The 15,204-nt window shown below is 53.0% G+C and overlaps 1 protein-coding gene across 1 annotated transcript; it reads left to right on the forward strand.

Annotated features, from left to right (window-relative positions):
• Positions 1 to 1,751: 1,751 nt before the first annotated feature.
• On the forward strand, positions 1,752 to 14,904 carry LOC148182783 (uncharacterized). The gene is made up of 12 exons (XM_088064744.1): positions 1,752 to 1,808; positions 4,719 to 4,817; positions 6,200 to 6,511; positions 8,793 to 8,840; positions 8,978 to 9,210; positions 9,650 to 9,803; positions 10,911 to 10,954; positions 12,308 to 12,435; positions 12,613 to 12,782; positions 13,549 to 13,716; positions 14,326 to 14,460; positions 14,737 to 14,904. The coding sequence occupies exons 1-12, from the start codon at positions 1,752 to 1,754 to the stop codon at positions 14,902 to 14,904; spliced, it is 1,716 nt and encodes a 571-aa protein (XP_087920870.1).
• The last annotated feature ends 300 nt before the right edge of the window (positions 14,905 to 15,204 follow it).

Here is a 15,204-nt window from a genome sequence, read left to right on the forward strand (position 1 = left end):
GTTTGCTCAAAAGCAGCTGAAGTCCTGTAATGAATCTGTCATTTTGACAGATTTGTCATTGTTTGTTATTCTTCTCTCACTCCCCTTTTGGTGTGTAGAAAACAATTTTTCTCATCCTTGTCAGCATTCCTGCTACACCCTCCCTGTGCCCACAGAAGAAAACTCCTACAATCTCACTTTGGCACTGAACACCTACCAGCACACACCAGAAGGGGAGTGGCAAGAGAACAGTGAAGAAACTTTGAGGTATGTCTTAGAAAAACAGAACACAAGAGCAGCACAAAAATCTCAGCTGAAAGCTGATGTTTCTGCCTGGCTTCCTATGAGAGGGCTCATTCCTGGTCCCAAAGACAGACCCGATCACCTTTCACCTGCCCAAATTCAATGGAGAAGACATGGAGGACATGCTCCACACAGCCACCATAGCCTGCCATCTCCACAGCTCCAGCCTTGCAAAAATCCACACCAGTTCTCTCTTCAGAATCATTACCTGTCCCTTGGCTTTTTCAAATCTAATTTGTTCGTCTTGTTGTTGGGCCTGCAGGGTGGCAACTTTCTGCCTCAGCTCAAGCAGCACCTTCTCGTGTTCCCGCTCTCTCTTTGCCTTCTCTTCTTCCCACTGTTCCAGCATCTCAGCACAGTGCCTTTCACGTTCACTTGCCTGAGGAGGGGAGGAGAAATTTGCAAGATGAAGTCCCAGCAAGCTCCTTGCTGAAAGATGTGAAGCTTCATCCATCCCACAAACCCCAACCTGAAAAGACAACAGCACTGGCTTTCTGCACTCCAGAAACCACGTCCTGTCAGGGAATTTAAAAGGAGGCTCAGCAGCTGCAAGAATCACAGCCTCATGGAATCATTTCTGTTGGGAAAAACCTTCACAAGCATTGAGCCCAAGCACTCACAAAAGGAGGTGTCACCTTCCCCTCCCTGATGCCCCAGCCACAAGGACTGAAGGACCAGGGGCCTGTTCCATTGGCTTCCAGCCCAATCCTAATCCCTGTGTCAGTCATGGAGGCACAGCAAGAAAGGACCTGAGTTCCCACTCCTGCAGCCAGAAGCACTGATGGCATCTGCTCCATGTTGGCATCTGCTCCATGTTGGCATCTGCTCCACGTTGGCATCTGCTCCATGGCAGGAGGGACTCAGGGATGATCCTGCCCTGGGCTGTCACACTTTGGGTGGGCACTGCCCAATCTGCTCTGGAACTTGTCTCACGCCCTCACTGGAGCCGTGGCTGCATTTACTGTCCCGGCACCATCCTGGGGGGCTTCACACACCTCCAAGTCCGAGCTGCTGGCTCTGCTGCCCAGCCCAGCAGCAAGAGGCCTCTGGCAGAGGATTGCTGCCCTTTCTCACCCTCAGGGTCAGCTTGTGCTAAACTCCTGACGTGGAGTCACAGTAGAGCATGAAAAACCCTGACAGGACAATGCTCAAGAGCCACACATGGTAGGGCAGGTGATTTCTTCACCCAGGAACCTCTGAACTCCCAGACCTGGAAGCAGATTGCCTCTGGAATGCAAGAGGAGGAGGAGGAGGAGGAAATGCTCACCCTCTGATTTCTTCTATCAGATTCTATTCATCTGCTGATAGCGGCTTGTGACCGTTCAGGTTTCCTCGTCCATTTGATCAATATGTTCCTGCAAGCACCCACAATTCCCTGAGACTTCCTGAAGCAATCCAAAGGGATGCTGTTTATCAGTGGATGTCAGAGTTGAGAGGATGCTGCCAGGATTGTCAGTGTAGATGATGGAATGGGCCATGCTGTCACCGTCGTCTATCAGCGCCTGAAAGCCCACATCCAGCTGTTAGTCAGGCATTCTCTTCCTATTCCAAAGTACCACTGAGATGCCTCTTCTGATCCCACAAGAACCAGTGTCCATTCAGTTTCAAAATCCCAGCCAGCTCAGCACAGTTTACTCACCTCAGGGGCTCGGGAGGATCGTCCCTGGTGAGAAAGTCCTCGAGCTCCCTGCAAGAGCACAGGGAAGAGCACACTCAGACTGCATGCCTGCCCCCAAGGCAGTCACCTCTAAGTGCTTCCCAGCCTGTCCCAGAGAGCAGCAATTCCAGCTGAGCTCTTCCTCCCCTCCTTGGGAATATTTTCAGCCCAGTAGTTTGACAGCAGCACAAACAAACATGCTGAAATGTGTCTCATCATTTCTAAGGACACCAAAATGGGCATTGCCCGGAGACCCATCCAACCTGGCCTTGAACACTCCCAGGGATCCAGTGGCAGCCACAGCTTCCCTGGGCAACCTATGCCAGGGCCCCAGCACCCTGACAGGGCAGAATTCCCTGCAAATATCCTATCCATCCCTGCCCTGTCTCAGTGGGAAGCCATTTTCCCTCGTCCTGTCCTTGCAGGCCCCTGCCTTAAGTCGCTGTCCAGCTCTCTTGCAGGCCCTTCCTTCCTGCGTTGATAGGGGCTCTAAGATCACCCTGGAACCTTCTCCCACCTGGACAACCCCAACTCTTGCCTCCTTTGCCCTTGGCACAGGTGCTCCAGATTTTTGGAGCATCTTCCTGTTATCCCCATGGCCTCCCCTAGGCCACTGGGGATCATCTCAGAAATGTCTGAGAGAAACCCATGTTTGCCTCTGGGAAGCGCTGAGGCTGCACTGTAAATTAGGCTGAGGGGAAGGCGATGACCCTTGTTTGTGCCCATGGCCTCAATGGTGGGACAAGGATGGAGGAGGAGATGTGGCTGTGCTCTGGGATGGCCAGGTGCCCCCCATTCCCTCCCAGGCCTGACCCCACAGCAAGCACCAAAGCTGCTGGAGCTCTGGAACAGCAACTGTTAAACCCTTGTTATTCCCAAAGGGAACCCTTCCCTGAGGCACAGCCCAGGCCCACCCAGGCCCCTGCAGGGCTTGGCACAAGGAGAGCAGTGGCTTTCTCACTCACCCGTCGCGAGTCCATCCGCTCCTTGGCACAAACTGTGTCCAAAGTGCAGTGTCCAAAGGCCCTTGGCCTTTGCCGGGTCCAAACCCAAATATTCAAACGTTCTTGGCCTTTGCCCGGTCCAAACCCAAATATTCAAACGTTCTTGGCCTTTGCAGGGTCAATAGCACACGATCCAAGTGCTGTTGGCCGTCGCAAGGTCCAAGCCCAAGCTGGGCAGCTGGGCAGGGACCTGGCTCATAACATGAGTTCCAAGTTGCTGCTCCAGGCAGCACCAGTTTTAAGGCTCAGCATTCTCAAGACCCGCATGCTTTTTTGGGATGCGCTTAGTTCCTGAGTCCCAGGAATTCTTCTGTCTTCCCTGACCAAGGGGAGATGTAAGGAAAAGCCTAAAAAGGTTCTTGGTGTTTCTAAGTATTCATGGAAAGTAAAGCTTTTCCTTTAGAACAGCCACCTGAGGAGGAAAAATGGTGTTTCAGGGACTTTTCAAATTCCTACACAGAAATGCCTAGAGTTGCAGTGTTTAAGGCTCATTGTTGTAGTATGTTTATTCAGTTCTGTTACAATTGTTAGTATTTCGTCTGTTTGATATGTTCCTGGCTCTCTCCCATTTACTGCTTTGGTTGGTTCCATTTGTCTGTTATGTAAACCCCTCCCAGTTTTTCCGAATGTTCCCCGTCAATCACCTCTACCCTGCCCCAGCTCCCCATCCATCACTGTAAAGCCCACCTCTCCTTCCAGCTCCTTCCATGTATGTCATCCCTTCCTCAAAACACTATTGGTTGTTACGTTGTATTCCCGCCTTCTTTGTATCCCCATTGGTCCCTGCTATTGTAACCTCCTCCCCTTACCCCTCCCTCCGCGAGCTCCCATTGGACCCTGGGCACTGTGGAGCTCGCCCAGAGCTCCGGTGCGGCCGAGAGCAGCGTCAGCTCATAAAATGGACTAAGAATCCTGAGACAGCCACAAGTGCATTTTCTTTGCTCTGCTCTCTGTTTGGTAATATATCGGTAGGTCTTCTTGGCAGAAGAAAAGTCCTGCTGCTTACATCAAAGATTCCTCACTAGGGACAGACCTTCAAGAACCAAATGGATCTGCTTGGAAAAGCTTGGGCAGGTGTTCTTTGCCCTCATCTTTGATAGCGTTTGTCTGTGTCCTAGGGAGGATTTCTGTGCCCCAGTTGACAGGAGCTGCCTTCTGAGCAGGGCACAAATCCTCTGTGCACAAGAGCTGCACCTGCCTTCTCCAGGGCCTGTCTCTCCAGAGACTGATGGCCCAAGGATGTCCCTGCCAAGTCAAGATTCAGAGACTGATGCAGCTTCAAGTCTCTGCTTCCACAAGAGCAGCTCTGGGCTCCTTGAGCACAGCTGCAAAGGAGCAGGACAGCTCCTGGTGAAGGTCTGACAGCCCCTGGCTGGTCCTTGAACAGCTCTCAATGTAGTTCTGCCGGTGCTGTCGGTCTCGGGCCAGCTGTGACTGCAGCAGGGACACCTGAAAGAGGCACAAGGCCCGGCTCAGACAAGCCCACGCTGGCAGCAGCATCCACAGCCCCACGGTACCGGCTGTCAGGGCAGACACAGCCTCCAACTGCAGCCCTCACCAACACTCTGCCCTTGGGGAAGGGGAAAGGAACAGGCTCCCAGACTGGCCCTGAACAGAGCTCAGATGATCAACAAGTCCGGTCCAAGGCTGCCAAACCCTTCCCACGTACATCCCTCAGCCCCCACAGGTCTAGCAGAGAGAGTTCCAACAGCAGTGAGGAACCCAACTCTGATTTCCAAAGGACACATTTGGGCCACTGAGCCCTTGCTCCACAGGCTGTGCATCAGCAGGAGGGCTACTGCTGCTCCCCTGAGCTGCTGGAGCTTCTTTCAGAAGTTGACCTGTTTTGGTGGTCAGACTTGGAGACCCTGAACGTAAGGGACTCTGGGGGGAACACTCTCCTAAAAGTTCTGATTCTTCTTCCTTCAGGTTCCACCTGCACATTGGATGGGAGAAAGGGTCACAGAAATCCGTCAGCAAACATGGAGCAAAAGAACCTCTGGACATCAATGCAAGATCTCTGCTCTGAGACCCTGAATTGCACCAGACAACACTGGGGGCAAAAAGCTCTCGCTGGGGGCTGCGCAAGAGAGGCCAGTGTGTGTCCAGGGACACGGGGCCAGGGAGGGAGACAGTGCAGTGAAGGCACCTTTGAGAAAGCCATGGGCTGCCGCAAGAGACAGAACAAACAAAAGGGTGCGCCCACAGCAGGGACAGGGAGAGGCAAGGAAACAAGCAGGGCAGTGCAAAGCACTGCCTGGGCAAACGTGCTGTGTTCCAGAGGAGCCTGAGGCTCTGTGGAGGCACAGAAAGCCCATTTTACCTGCTCAAGGGTTCTCCTGGGCTCAGTGGTTAATTCAGGAGACTCTGTCTTTTCCTCTGCTGATGCAAGCGGTAGCTGAGGTTCCAGCCTGGTCTGTGAGACACGTAACAGCTGCTCCTCTTGTGCTCCAACAGCCTGCTGGGGATTCAGAGGGGAGATGATTGCCTTATTTCAAACACCACAAGAGCTGTCCCTCAGAAATCTCCATCTTGGCAAGCATCCTCGAGGCACCAGCAGTGCAGCTGCTGCTGCTCAGATCTCTTGGTACAAAACTCTGCTGGGTTTAGTCCATCGCCCTGCTCACCTGCTCCATTCCTTCCCACACCAAATCCAAATCCCCACGTGTTGCCATGATCTTGTGTGGGGCACAGGAGAAGCAGCTCCCCATGCCCAGCATTTGGCCTGCAGCTGATTTGAACAGCAAACTCCAGAGCTGTAGCAGTCATTCTGGGTGTGCCAGGAAACAATCTGGCAGTCAATGGTCTCTGGCTGGGGCTCTCGGGGATGCTGCCCTGGAAACTCTACACAGGAGTGTTGGAAAAGCACTCCTGTTGCCCCAAGGCCTTGGAATGAAATGCTGAGGGTGTTTGCTCTCATTCCTTCCTGATGGAGAGCACATCCTCGTGGCACTGCCTAAATCCTGCTTAGCATTGACTTGAGATCCTGGCTGCAGTTCTGGCAGCTCGTGCCCAAAGGAACACGGGAGTGGAGCTGCCAGAGGTCGGGGAAGGGCAGAAAGGAAGCTGGGATGGGCTGAGCGAGCTGGGAAAGAGGCAGCGTCAAGGGGGGCCCAGCCAAGGTCTGCAGCAGCCCGAGAGGCAGAGAGAGAGAGAGGGGCAGCACGTGCCTGCCCCTGCAGCAGGAGTCCAGATCTGGTATGAGAAGCAAACCAAGAGAGGCAATGAGTGAGTCTTCTTCTCCCTGTTTTGGCAGCATGAACGGGAATTGTACCAACAGCAGCTGAGAGACCTGGAAAAGGACATGGGTGCACCTGACATCCAAAGACGGAAGAAGATAACCCAGGAACTGGAAGTGGAGAGGGAAGACATGCAAAAAGAGATGGACCATGGGACTGCTGCTGCCTTGAAGAAGAGAGGAAGAGAAGAAATCAAAGGGACAGAGAATGCTCGACTCCTGAGTGCTGCACTGAGGAAGAGTGAAGTGGCCAAAGGGACTTTGAAGAAAAAGTTAGTGATCCTGCAGGGAGAATCTCCTGACAACTGCATGGGCCAGTCTCATCTCCAGGTAGGCAGAGGCACTGACCTTCAGTCCACTCCAATGTCCCTGAAGAATTCCAGTGACGTTTCCCATAAAGAAGTGGGACTCTATATCCCTGTCAGTCCAAGCCTACTTGGGCAAAGCAGCCCAGGCTGCAGCAGGCAGCCTTGAGGCTGCAGCTCTGAACACGGGCTGAACTGGCTGTGGTGGAAGTGCCCTGCCCAGCCTGCCATAGCCACGTCTGTGTCCCCACATTGCTCAGTGCCTGGCACAGGCACCAATCCTGTCAGGGACAGCACTGCTAACAGAGGGACAGAGAAGCTCCAGAGGAGTGTGCTGCTGCTTCTCCTCCCAGATTTCCTGCTGGGACCCAGGAGAGAATGGGAGAAAACATCGGCAGCAGACACCAGATCCAGCCTTGGCCTGAGGGTGCAGCTGCAGCAGCCCTGGGCAGAACACGGCGACAGTGGATGCTGCTGGGAGGGGAAAGAGGTTGGGGCCTCCATGCCAAAGGTGGTGGTGTGTGTCCCTGGAGAAGAGGATGGAGTGCACAGCTTACCTGGGTGTTGAGCTGCTTCAGTTGTCCTGCGCGGCTTGAAGAGACCAGTTCAGCCTGCTGAAGAGCAGAATGAAACTGAGACAGCTCATTGTTCAGCGCCTGGTTCCTTTCTTCCAGCAATCTGAGGTTTTCAGATTCTTTTCCTCCAGAGACAGAATCAGCCTAGAAAGGAAGCATGCAACTCATTACTATATGCGATCACATTTTATAAATTCTTAAGATTTGCACCACTTCGGAGAAAAGTGCTCTGTCCGATGAGGCTCTGCAAACTGATGCTGCCTGGAGCAGCAACTTGGAACTCATGTTATGAGCCAGGTCCCTGCCCAGCTGCCCAGCAGGGCTGTGGGGAAATGGGGGAGGCAGGGCAGGTGCCAGGGCCAGCAGGGAGCTGGGATGGGGCGAGAGCCAGGGAGGGCCGCTCCAACAGTCCCTGGAATGTTGGGATCCAGACCCTGGCAACCGTCAACAGTCCATGGAATGTTGGGGGTTGCACCCCGGCAACAATCCAGAGCTCTTGGTTATTAGGGTTTGGACCCTGGAGCTGTCGACAGCTCATGAGCATTGGGGCTTGGACCTTGCGACGGCCAACAGCACTTTGATCGTGTTTGATCGCTATTGACCCTGCAAAGGCCAAGGGCCTTTAGATACTGGGGTTTGGACCCTGCAAAGTCAAACTCCATTGGACATTGAGGTTTAGACTTTGCAAATGCCAAGGCCCTTTAGGCACTGAGAGTTAAACCCTGCGAAGGCCAAGGGCCTTTGGACACTGCACTTTGGACACAGTTTGTGCCAAGGAGCGGATGGACTCGCGACGGGTGAGTGAGAAAGCCACTGCTCTCCTTGTGCCAAGCCCTGCAGGGGCCTGGGTGGGCCTGGGCTGTGCCTCAGGGAAGGGTTCCCTTTGGGAATAACAAGGGTTTAACAGTTGCTGTTCCAGAGCTCCAGCAGCTTTGGTGCTTGCCATGGGGTCAGGCCTGGGAGGGAATGGGGGGCACCTGGCCATCCCAGAGCACAGCCACATCTCCTCCTCCATCCTTGTCCCACCATTGAGGCCATGGGCACAAACAAGGGTCATCGCCTTCCCCTCAGCCTAATTTACAGTGCAGCCTCAGCGCTTCCCAGAGGCAAACATGGGTTTCTCTCAGACATTTCTGAGATGATCCCCAGTGGCCTAGGAGAGGCCATGGGGATAACAGGAAGATGCTCCAAAAATCTGGAGCACCTGTGCCAAGGGCAAAGGAGGCAAGAGTTGGGGTTGTCCAGGTGGGAGAAGGTTCCAGGGTGATCTTAGAGCCCCTATCAACGCAGGAAGGAAGGGCCTGCAAGAGAGCTGGACAGCGACTTAAGGCAGGGGCCTGCAAGGACAGGACGAGGGACAATGGTTTCCCACTGAGACAGGGCAGGGATGGATAGGATATTTGCAGGGAATTCTGCCCTGTCAGGGTGCTGGGGCCCTGGCATAGGTTGCCCAGGGAAGCTGTGGCTGCCACTGGATCCCTGGGAGTGTTCAAGGCCAGGTTGGATGGGTCTCCGGGCAATGCCCATTTTGGTGTCCTAGAAATGATGAGACACATTTCAGCATGTTTGTTTGTGCTGCTGTCAAACTACTGGGCTGAAAATATTCCCAAGGAGGGGAGGAAGAGCTCAGCTGGAATTGCTGCTCTCTGGGACAGGCTGGGAAGCACTTAGAGGTGACTGCCTTGGGGGCAGGCATGCAGTCTGAGTGTGCTCTTCCCTGTGCTCTTGCAGGGAGCTCGAGGACTTTCTCACCAGGGACGATCCTCCCGAGCCCCTGAGGTGAGTAAACTGTGCTGAGCTGGCTGGGATTTTGAAACTGAATGGACACTGGTTCTTGTGGGATCAGAAGAGGCATCTCAGTGGTACTTTGGAATAGGAAGAGAATGCCTGACTAACAGCTGGATGTGGGCTTTCAGGCGCTGATAGACGACGGTGACAGCATGGCCCATTCCATCATCTACACTGACAATCCTGGCAGCATCCTCTCAACTCTGACATCCACTGATAAACAGCATCCCTTTGGATTGCTTCAGGAACTCTCAGGGAATTGTGGGCGCTTGCAGGAACATATTGATCAAATGGACAAAGAAACCCAAATGCCCACAAGCCACTATCAGGAGATGGAGAATTTGATAGAAGAAATCATAGGGTGAGCATTTCCTTCTCCTCCTCCTCCTCCTGCATTCCAGAGGCAATCTGCTTCCAGGTCTGGGAGTTCAGAGGTTCCTGGGTGAAGAAATCACCTGCCCTACCATGTGTGGCTCTTGAGCATTGTCCTGTCAGGGCTTTTCATGACTCCTAAGGCTGTGTGGGACATGCACAGCCATGTTGGAATAGAAGACTCCTTCTTCTCACCATACCGCTTCCCTGAATTCTGTTCTTTGCGTGCCCCTGCCCAGCCACTGCTTCTCACTGAAGGAAGGCAAAATCCTGCCTTCCTTTCCCTTTGCCTCTGGAGGATTTCCTTGGGAGGGAAAGAGCAAGGTCTTCCTTAGCCCACTGCCCCCTGCTCCAGCCTGGAGTGCTGGAAATGGGATCGGTGACTCTTGAGGCCTCTTTGTTCTTCTGACTGAGCCTTGTCTCTGCAGTTGCTGCAAAAACGTTGGGAAGTCCAGGGAAAAGCTGCAGCAATGCATCGGAATCCCAGAGCCAGGAGCCTTGTGGCTGCGTCAAAGGAACACCGAGCAGCGGAAGGAAGCAGCAGCCCAGGTGGAAAAGGCCCAGCAGCAGGACAGGATGGAGGTTGGTTTAGGAAATGGGACGGGTTTTCCCTTGAAAACTTGTCTTGGCCCTTCTTGTACAGTGGAGGTCTTGGCAGCACTAAAGGGAGAAGACCGCTCATTGCAGAGCGAGCTGGAAATCAAGAGGCAGACACTGGAGGAATTGCAGCTTCAGAGGGATCTGCTGGAGCAAAGGAGGGATGATGTTACCATGGCTCTGGACACCTCACTGCTAGGCAGCACCTGTGGGAGTGGGAGTTGTGCCAGCCAGATCAGCCCAGATGCTGTTTCTGGCAGTAGAAGACAGGGACACTGCTGTGCACACCTGCCTCAAGATGACACACACATTTTTTAGCCAGGGATATGCATGTTCATCAGCAAAGTGTTGCCTGCTTCTGCAAAATTTGTTGCTTTGGGCAGCCACAGAGCCTCTAAAACAGGGGATGGAGTTGGGGAAGAGTCTGGAGCACAGGTTTGACGAGGAGCAGCTGAGGGAGCTGGGGGGGCTCAGCCTGGAGAAAAGGAGGCTCAGGGGGCACCTTCTTGCTCTCTACAACTTCCTGTGACAGGAAGGTGCAGCAGCTGAGGGTTGGGCTCTGCTCCCAGGGAGCAAGGGACAGGACACGAGGAAACGGCCCCAAGCTGTGCCAGGAGAGGTTTGGATTGGGTGTTACAGGATAGCTGCAAGAGAAGGGTTTGTTTCTGATGGTCCCTCTCAGACAGTCTCCGTTCTGGAGTAGGTTTGGCAAATACACAGCAGAGATTTTGCTTTTGAAGAAAAGAGCTCAAAAACACGGTTTGGTCATCTGGCTTGAATAGCAGCAAGGGCCATTAGACACCTTCTCTGTGTAAGACAAGTAAGTGGTATTGTTGGTGTGAATTGCTGCACCAAGACAGCTGCATTGGCCACATCAGCCAGACTTCCATCAGTCACTAAATGTCTGCTCACCACAAGAACCACTTCCCTGCCAAGCATCCCCTCGTTGCAGAGAGCTGCTCTGAACAAGTGAGGAGGTGACATTTTGATGGGGGTTTTGTTCTAGCTGGGGAAATCCTGTATATTTTCCTGTGCTTCAGGGAGCAAAATTGCTTTCCCCAACCTTCCTGAAAATGTCCAGTGCTGAAATAGATCCTGATAGAAATTTTCTTTGCCAAGCAGCTGGCAGAGACCAGGTAAAGGCAGGGAGCAGAGTCTTTCAGATGTTTTTACATCCATGGACAAAAACTGGGAATGTCTCCAAATAAAAATAAATATGCCACAATGTGAAGGTTATTTTTCTGACATCTAAAGCCAATAAAGATCTCATGAGCCTTGGGCTCCTGTTTGTGCTGCTGAGCACATTCCTGGGGGAAGTCAAAAGCAAGCCACCCAGCCCTGAATTCATTAGTAGTTAAAGAATGCAGATGTTGAGTGAAACCTTGAGTTTCTCTTGCGTTTGGTTCCTTTTTGTGAGCATCCCTGGTTCACTGAACATCCCTCGTTCCTTACCAAGTAGCTTCACAAGATCCTGGTCTTCAGAACTGAAGCTCCATCTTGAGCATTCCAGGCTCTTACCTGGGGACGTTGGGTGTGTTTTGTTCTAGAAGGGGAAGTCCTGTATGTTTTCCCTTGTTGCTTGCTGCCATTCTGGGTGAAGCCAGAGGCTCCTGCTGAAAGTCTTGAGGCTTTCTGCTTCCAAGCCCACTCTTGAGAAGTGTGGGCCAGGTGCTGGAGCTGGTTAGAGAGCAGCAGGGAAAGCTCTTTGGAATCCTCAACGACCTCTGGGGATTCTTGCTGATTGTTGATGGGCATCCACCTGCCAAACCCACCAAGGTCCCTTTGCACGGTCCCTCTCACTCTGTAAAGAAGGACAAGTCACTTGGGCTACTGCCTGCTTAGCCAACAACACTAAAATAAAGGTGGCAAGCCTACTCCTTGACCTTGCATGAGTTTAAACAGCAGTCTCGGAATTCAGGTAGTTATTGTTCAGACAAAAGGGTGTTGGTATTTTTTTACAAGTGCTGCCATGACCATGAGATTTTTCTGCACCATGCCAAGTAGTTCTGAAGTCTCTTAAATACACGGTGTCTGGAAGATGATGTACCTTTATGTCCATTTTCAAGAGCATTAAAAAGTCAGGAGTCGGGCAGGACAGGAGTCTGTTCTGTCCCCCTGCAGAGCAGCTTGCAAGTGCTGATGACAGAAGGGCTGTGAGCAGAGGCTGAGCCTTTGCTCGTCAGCCCATCCTGTCCGGGCACAGCTCCCCAGTGTCACAGGTCAGGAACAGCAAGTGAAGCTTTGGCTGTTGAGGTCGAGTTGGGCTGGGCTGTGTGTGCTGTGCCAGGCCATAAGGAAGGCCAGGGCACTCCCTCAGAGGGCCCTGCTTTGCTATGGAAATGGCACAAAAGTGCCTTCTCTGGACGAGTTTCCATGTGACCCAATTTCCACACTGATGTGTGGGGATCTTGAGCCTTGTTGTCCTGGAATAACCAGCTGTGGGTGTCAGGAGCAAGCAGCTCATGTCTCTCTGTATTTGCAACTTGTAGGTCAGCAAAGGACATCCTGGAATCCAGCCTGTCTGCTGCTCAGCAGCAGATATCTCAGCTGGAGATGAGCAGGAACCATCTGAAGGCTCAAGTGCTCACAGTCACACAGGCCAAGGCAGTGGTAGAAGGTGATGACCTCGTGTGCTTTGTTGTGGTGCCACCCCTGCTGAGAGAAGCTCAGCACCCTGTAAAGCCACTTCTGTCCACAGGGCTTCTGAGGAGTGGTGGGGCTGGAGGCACTGAAAGGGCCTGAGGTCAGTAAAGTCAGTAAAGACTCTGACTCCTGCTGTTGGTGATGTTTGCAGGACAAGTGAAACTCCTGCAACGAGAGCTGGAAGCAGAGAGAGCTCTCAGGAGAAAGGAACAAGAAGAGAGAGCTCAGCAGCTCTTGCAGGCAGAGAATCGGTGTGAAGAAAGCCTCAGGCTTCAGGGAACAGCCAAGCAAATGGAAATAAACAAGCTCCTGCAAGACCTGGTAGGGGACAATATGCTTCTGAATTGTCCAAGCTGGGCCTGTGGGAAGGTTCAGCTCAAGCAGAGCCTGAGGGTGAGAAGGGCAGCAATCCTCTGCCAGAGGCCTCTTGCTGCTGGGCTGGGCAGCAGAGCCAGCAGCTCAGACTTGGAGGTGTGTGAAGCCCCCCAGGATGGTGCTGGGACAGTAAATGCAGCCACGGCTCCAGTGAGGGCGTGAGACGAGTTCCAGAGCAGGTTGGGCAGTGCCCACCCAAAGTGTGACAGCCCAGGGCAGGATCATCCCTGAGTCCCTCCTGCCACGGAGCAGATGCCAACGTGGAGCAGATGCCAACATGGAGCAGATGCCAACATGGAGCAGATGCCATCAGTGCTTCTGACTGCAGGAGTGGGAACTCAGGTCCTTTCTTGCTGTGCCTCCATGACTGACACAGGGATTAGGTTTGGGCTGGAAGCCAATGGAACAGCCTCCTGGTCCTTCAGTCCTTGTGGCTGGGGCATCAGGGAGGGGAAGGTGACACCTCCTTTTGTGAGTGCTTGGGCTCAATGCTTGTGAAGGTTTTTCCCAACAGAAATGATTCCTTGAGGCTGTGATTCTTGCAGCTGCTGAGCCTCCTTTTAAATTCCCTGACAGGACGTGGTTTCTGGAGTGCAGAAAGCCAGTGCTGTTGTCTTTTCAGGTTGGGGTTTGTGGGATGGATGAAGCTTCACATCTTTCAGCAAGGAGCTTGCTGGGACTTCCTCTTGCAAATTTCTCCTCCCCTCCTCAGGCAAGTGAACGTGAAAGGCACCGTGCTGAGATGCTGGAACAGTGGGAAGAAGAGAAGGCAAAGAGGGAGCGGGAACACGAGAAGGTGCTGCTTGAGATGAGGCAGAAAGTTGCCACCCTGCAGGCCCAACAAGACGAACAAATTAGATTTGAAAAAGCCAAGGGACAGGTAATGGTTCTGAAGGGAGAACTGGTGTGATTTTTTGCAAGGCTGGAGCTGTGGAGATGGCAGGCTATGGGGGCTATGTGGAGCATGTCCTCCATGTCTTCTCCATTGAATTTGGGCAGGGGAACGGTGATCGGGTCTGTCTTTGGGACCAGGAATGAGCCCTCTCACAGGAAGCCAGGCAGAAACATCAGCTGTCAGCTGAGATTTTTGTGCTGCTCTTGTGTTCTGTTTTTCTGACATACCTCAGAGTTTCTTCACTGTTCTCTTGCCACTCCCCTTCTGGTGTGTGCTGGTAGGTGTTTAGCACCAAAGTGAGATTGTAGGACTTTTCTTCTGTGGACACAGGGAGAGTGTAGCAGGAATGCTGACAAGGATGAGAAAAATTGTTTTAACGACTCATCGGGAGTATTTCTGAAGAGGAACCCAGAGATGTCTTCTGGGCTGTGTTTTAAGTCACTTCCTGGGCAGCTGTGGCTCCCCAGGGCAGACAGTGGCCCAGGGGAGCAGCAGCCAAGTGCTCTGAGGGCGCGTGAGCCCATCCGTCTTTGCCTCTTGCCACACAGATGTTGCAGGCAAGTGTGAAACCCTCTGCTCTTTGCTTCTGTGCAGGTGCTGCAGGAAGAGCAGAATGAGAAGAGGGCTTTAACAGAGGCACTGGTCCAAATTCGGGGAGAGCTCAGCCAAGCATGCCAGCAGGTCCAGCAGCTCAGGCAGGAGGTGAAAGAGCAGCAAGAGAAGGGACAGGTAAGTCTGAGTAGGCAGGGAATGGAGTGCAGGGCAGGGACAAGGGCACAAAAGGCAGCTCCTGGGACTGAGGGGGCAAGGGCTGCCTCAGGCTGTGGGAGCACAGAGCCTGGTAAGCTCCAGAGCTCAGCCCCAGGAAGGAGGGCTTGCAGTGCAAGTAGAGCTGGGTCGAGAAGCCAGAAGGAGTAGCTGAAGGAATGGGATTTTGAGGCAGCAAGTGCAAAAATCTGAGCCTGAGGGCAGGTCCCAGGAAGTTGTTCCGCATTTTGTTGCCAGACCATCAAGGCAAAGCTGCAAGCTGAGCTGCAGGAAGCTCACATTGAAATCCAGGCTGTGCAGAGGAGGCACAAGGAGGAACTTGAAGGTATCAGAGAGGAGATGAATGTCCTCCTTGAGATGAGGGAGGCTCTGCAAAGTGACAACAGCACTGTCTTCTCTGCCTGACTGGGTTTGCCTGGCCTTAAGCCCACAAAAACTTCCAAAGCTGACAGAAGTGAAGGAATCTTCCAAGCAGAAGAAAAAGCAGGAATGGCAGGGGCAAGGTTCGGAGGAATAGCAATGTGTGTTTGCTCTTGGCCTTGTGCAGAGTGAGCAATCCAAGAGACACGAAGCAGCTGGGATGCCTGTGCAGGATTCCAGGGGATTCCAGTGGAACCAAGTATTCCAGTGGAGACAAAGGCAGAGAAAACAGGGAAAGGGAGGCAAGGGACACCCTTGAGGCTGCAGCTCTGAACACGGGCTGAA

The sequence above is a fragment of the Pseudopodoces humilis genome, chromosome 19 (assembly GCF_049639895.1).
Source record: "Pseudopodoces humilis isolate 2021_Gansu_Grassland_sample_001 chromosome 19, ASM4963989v1, whole genome shotgun sequence".
Classification (NCBI taxonomy): Eukaryota; Metazoa; Chordata; class Aves; order Passeriformes; family Paridae; genus Pseudopodoces; species Pseudopodoces humilis.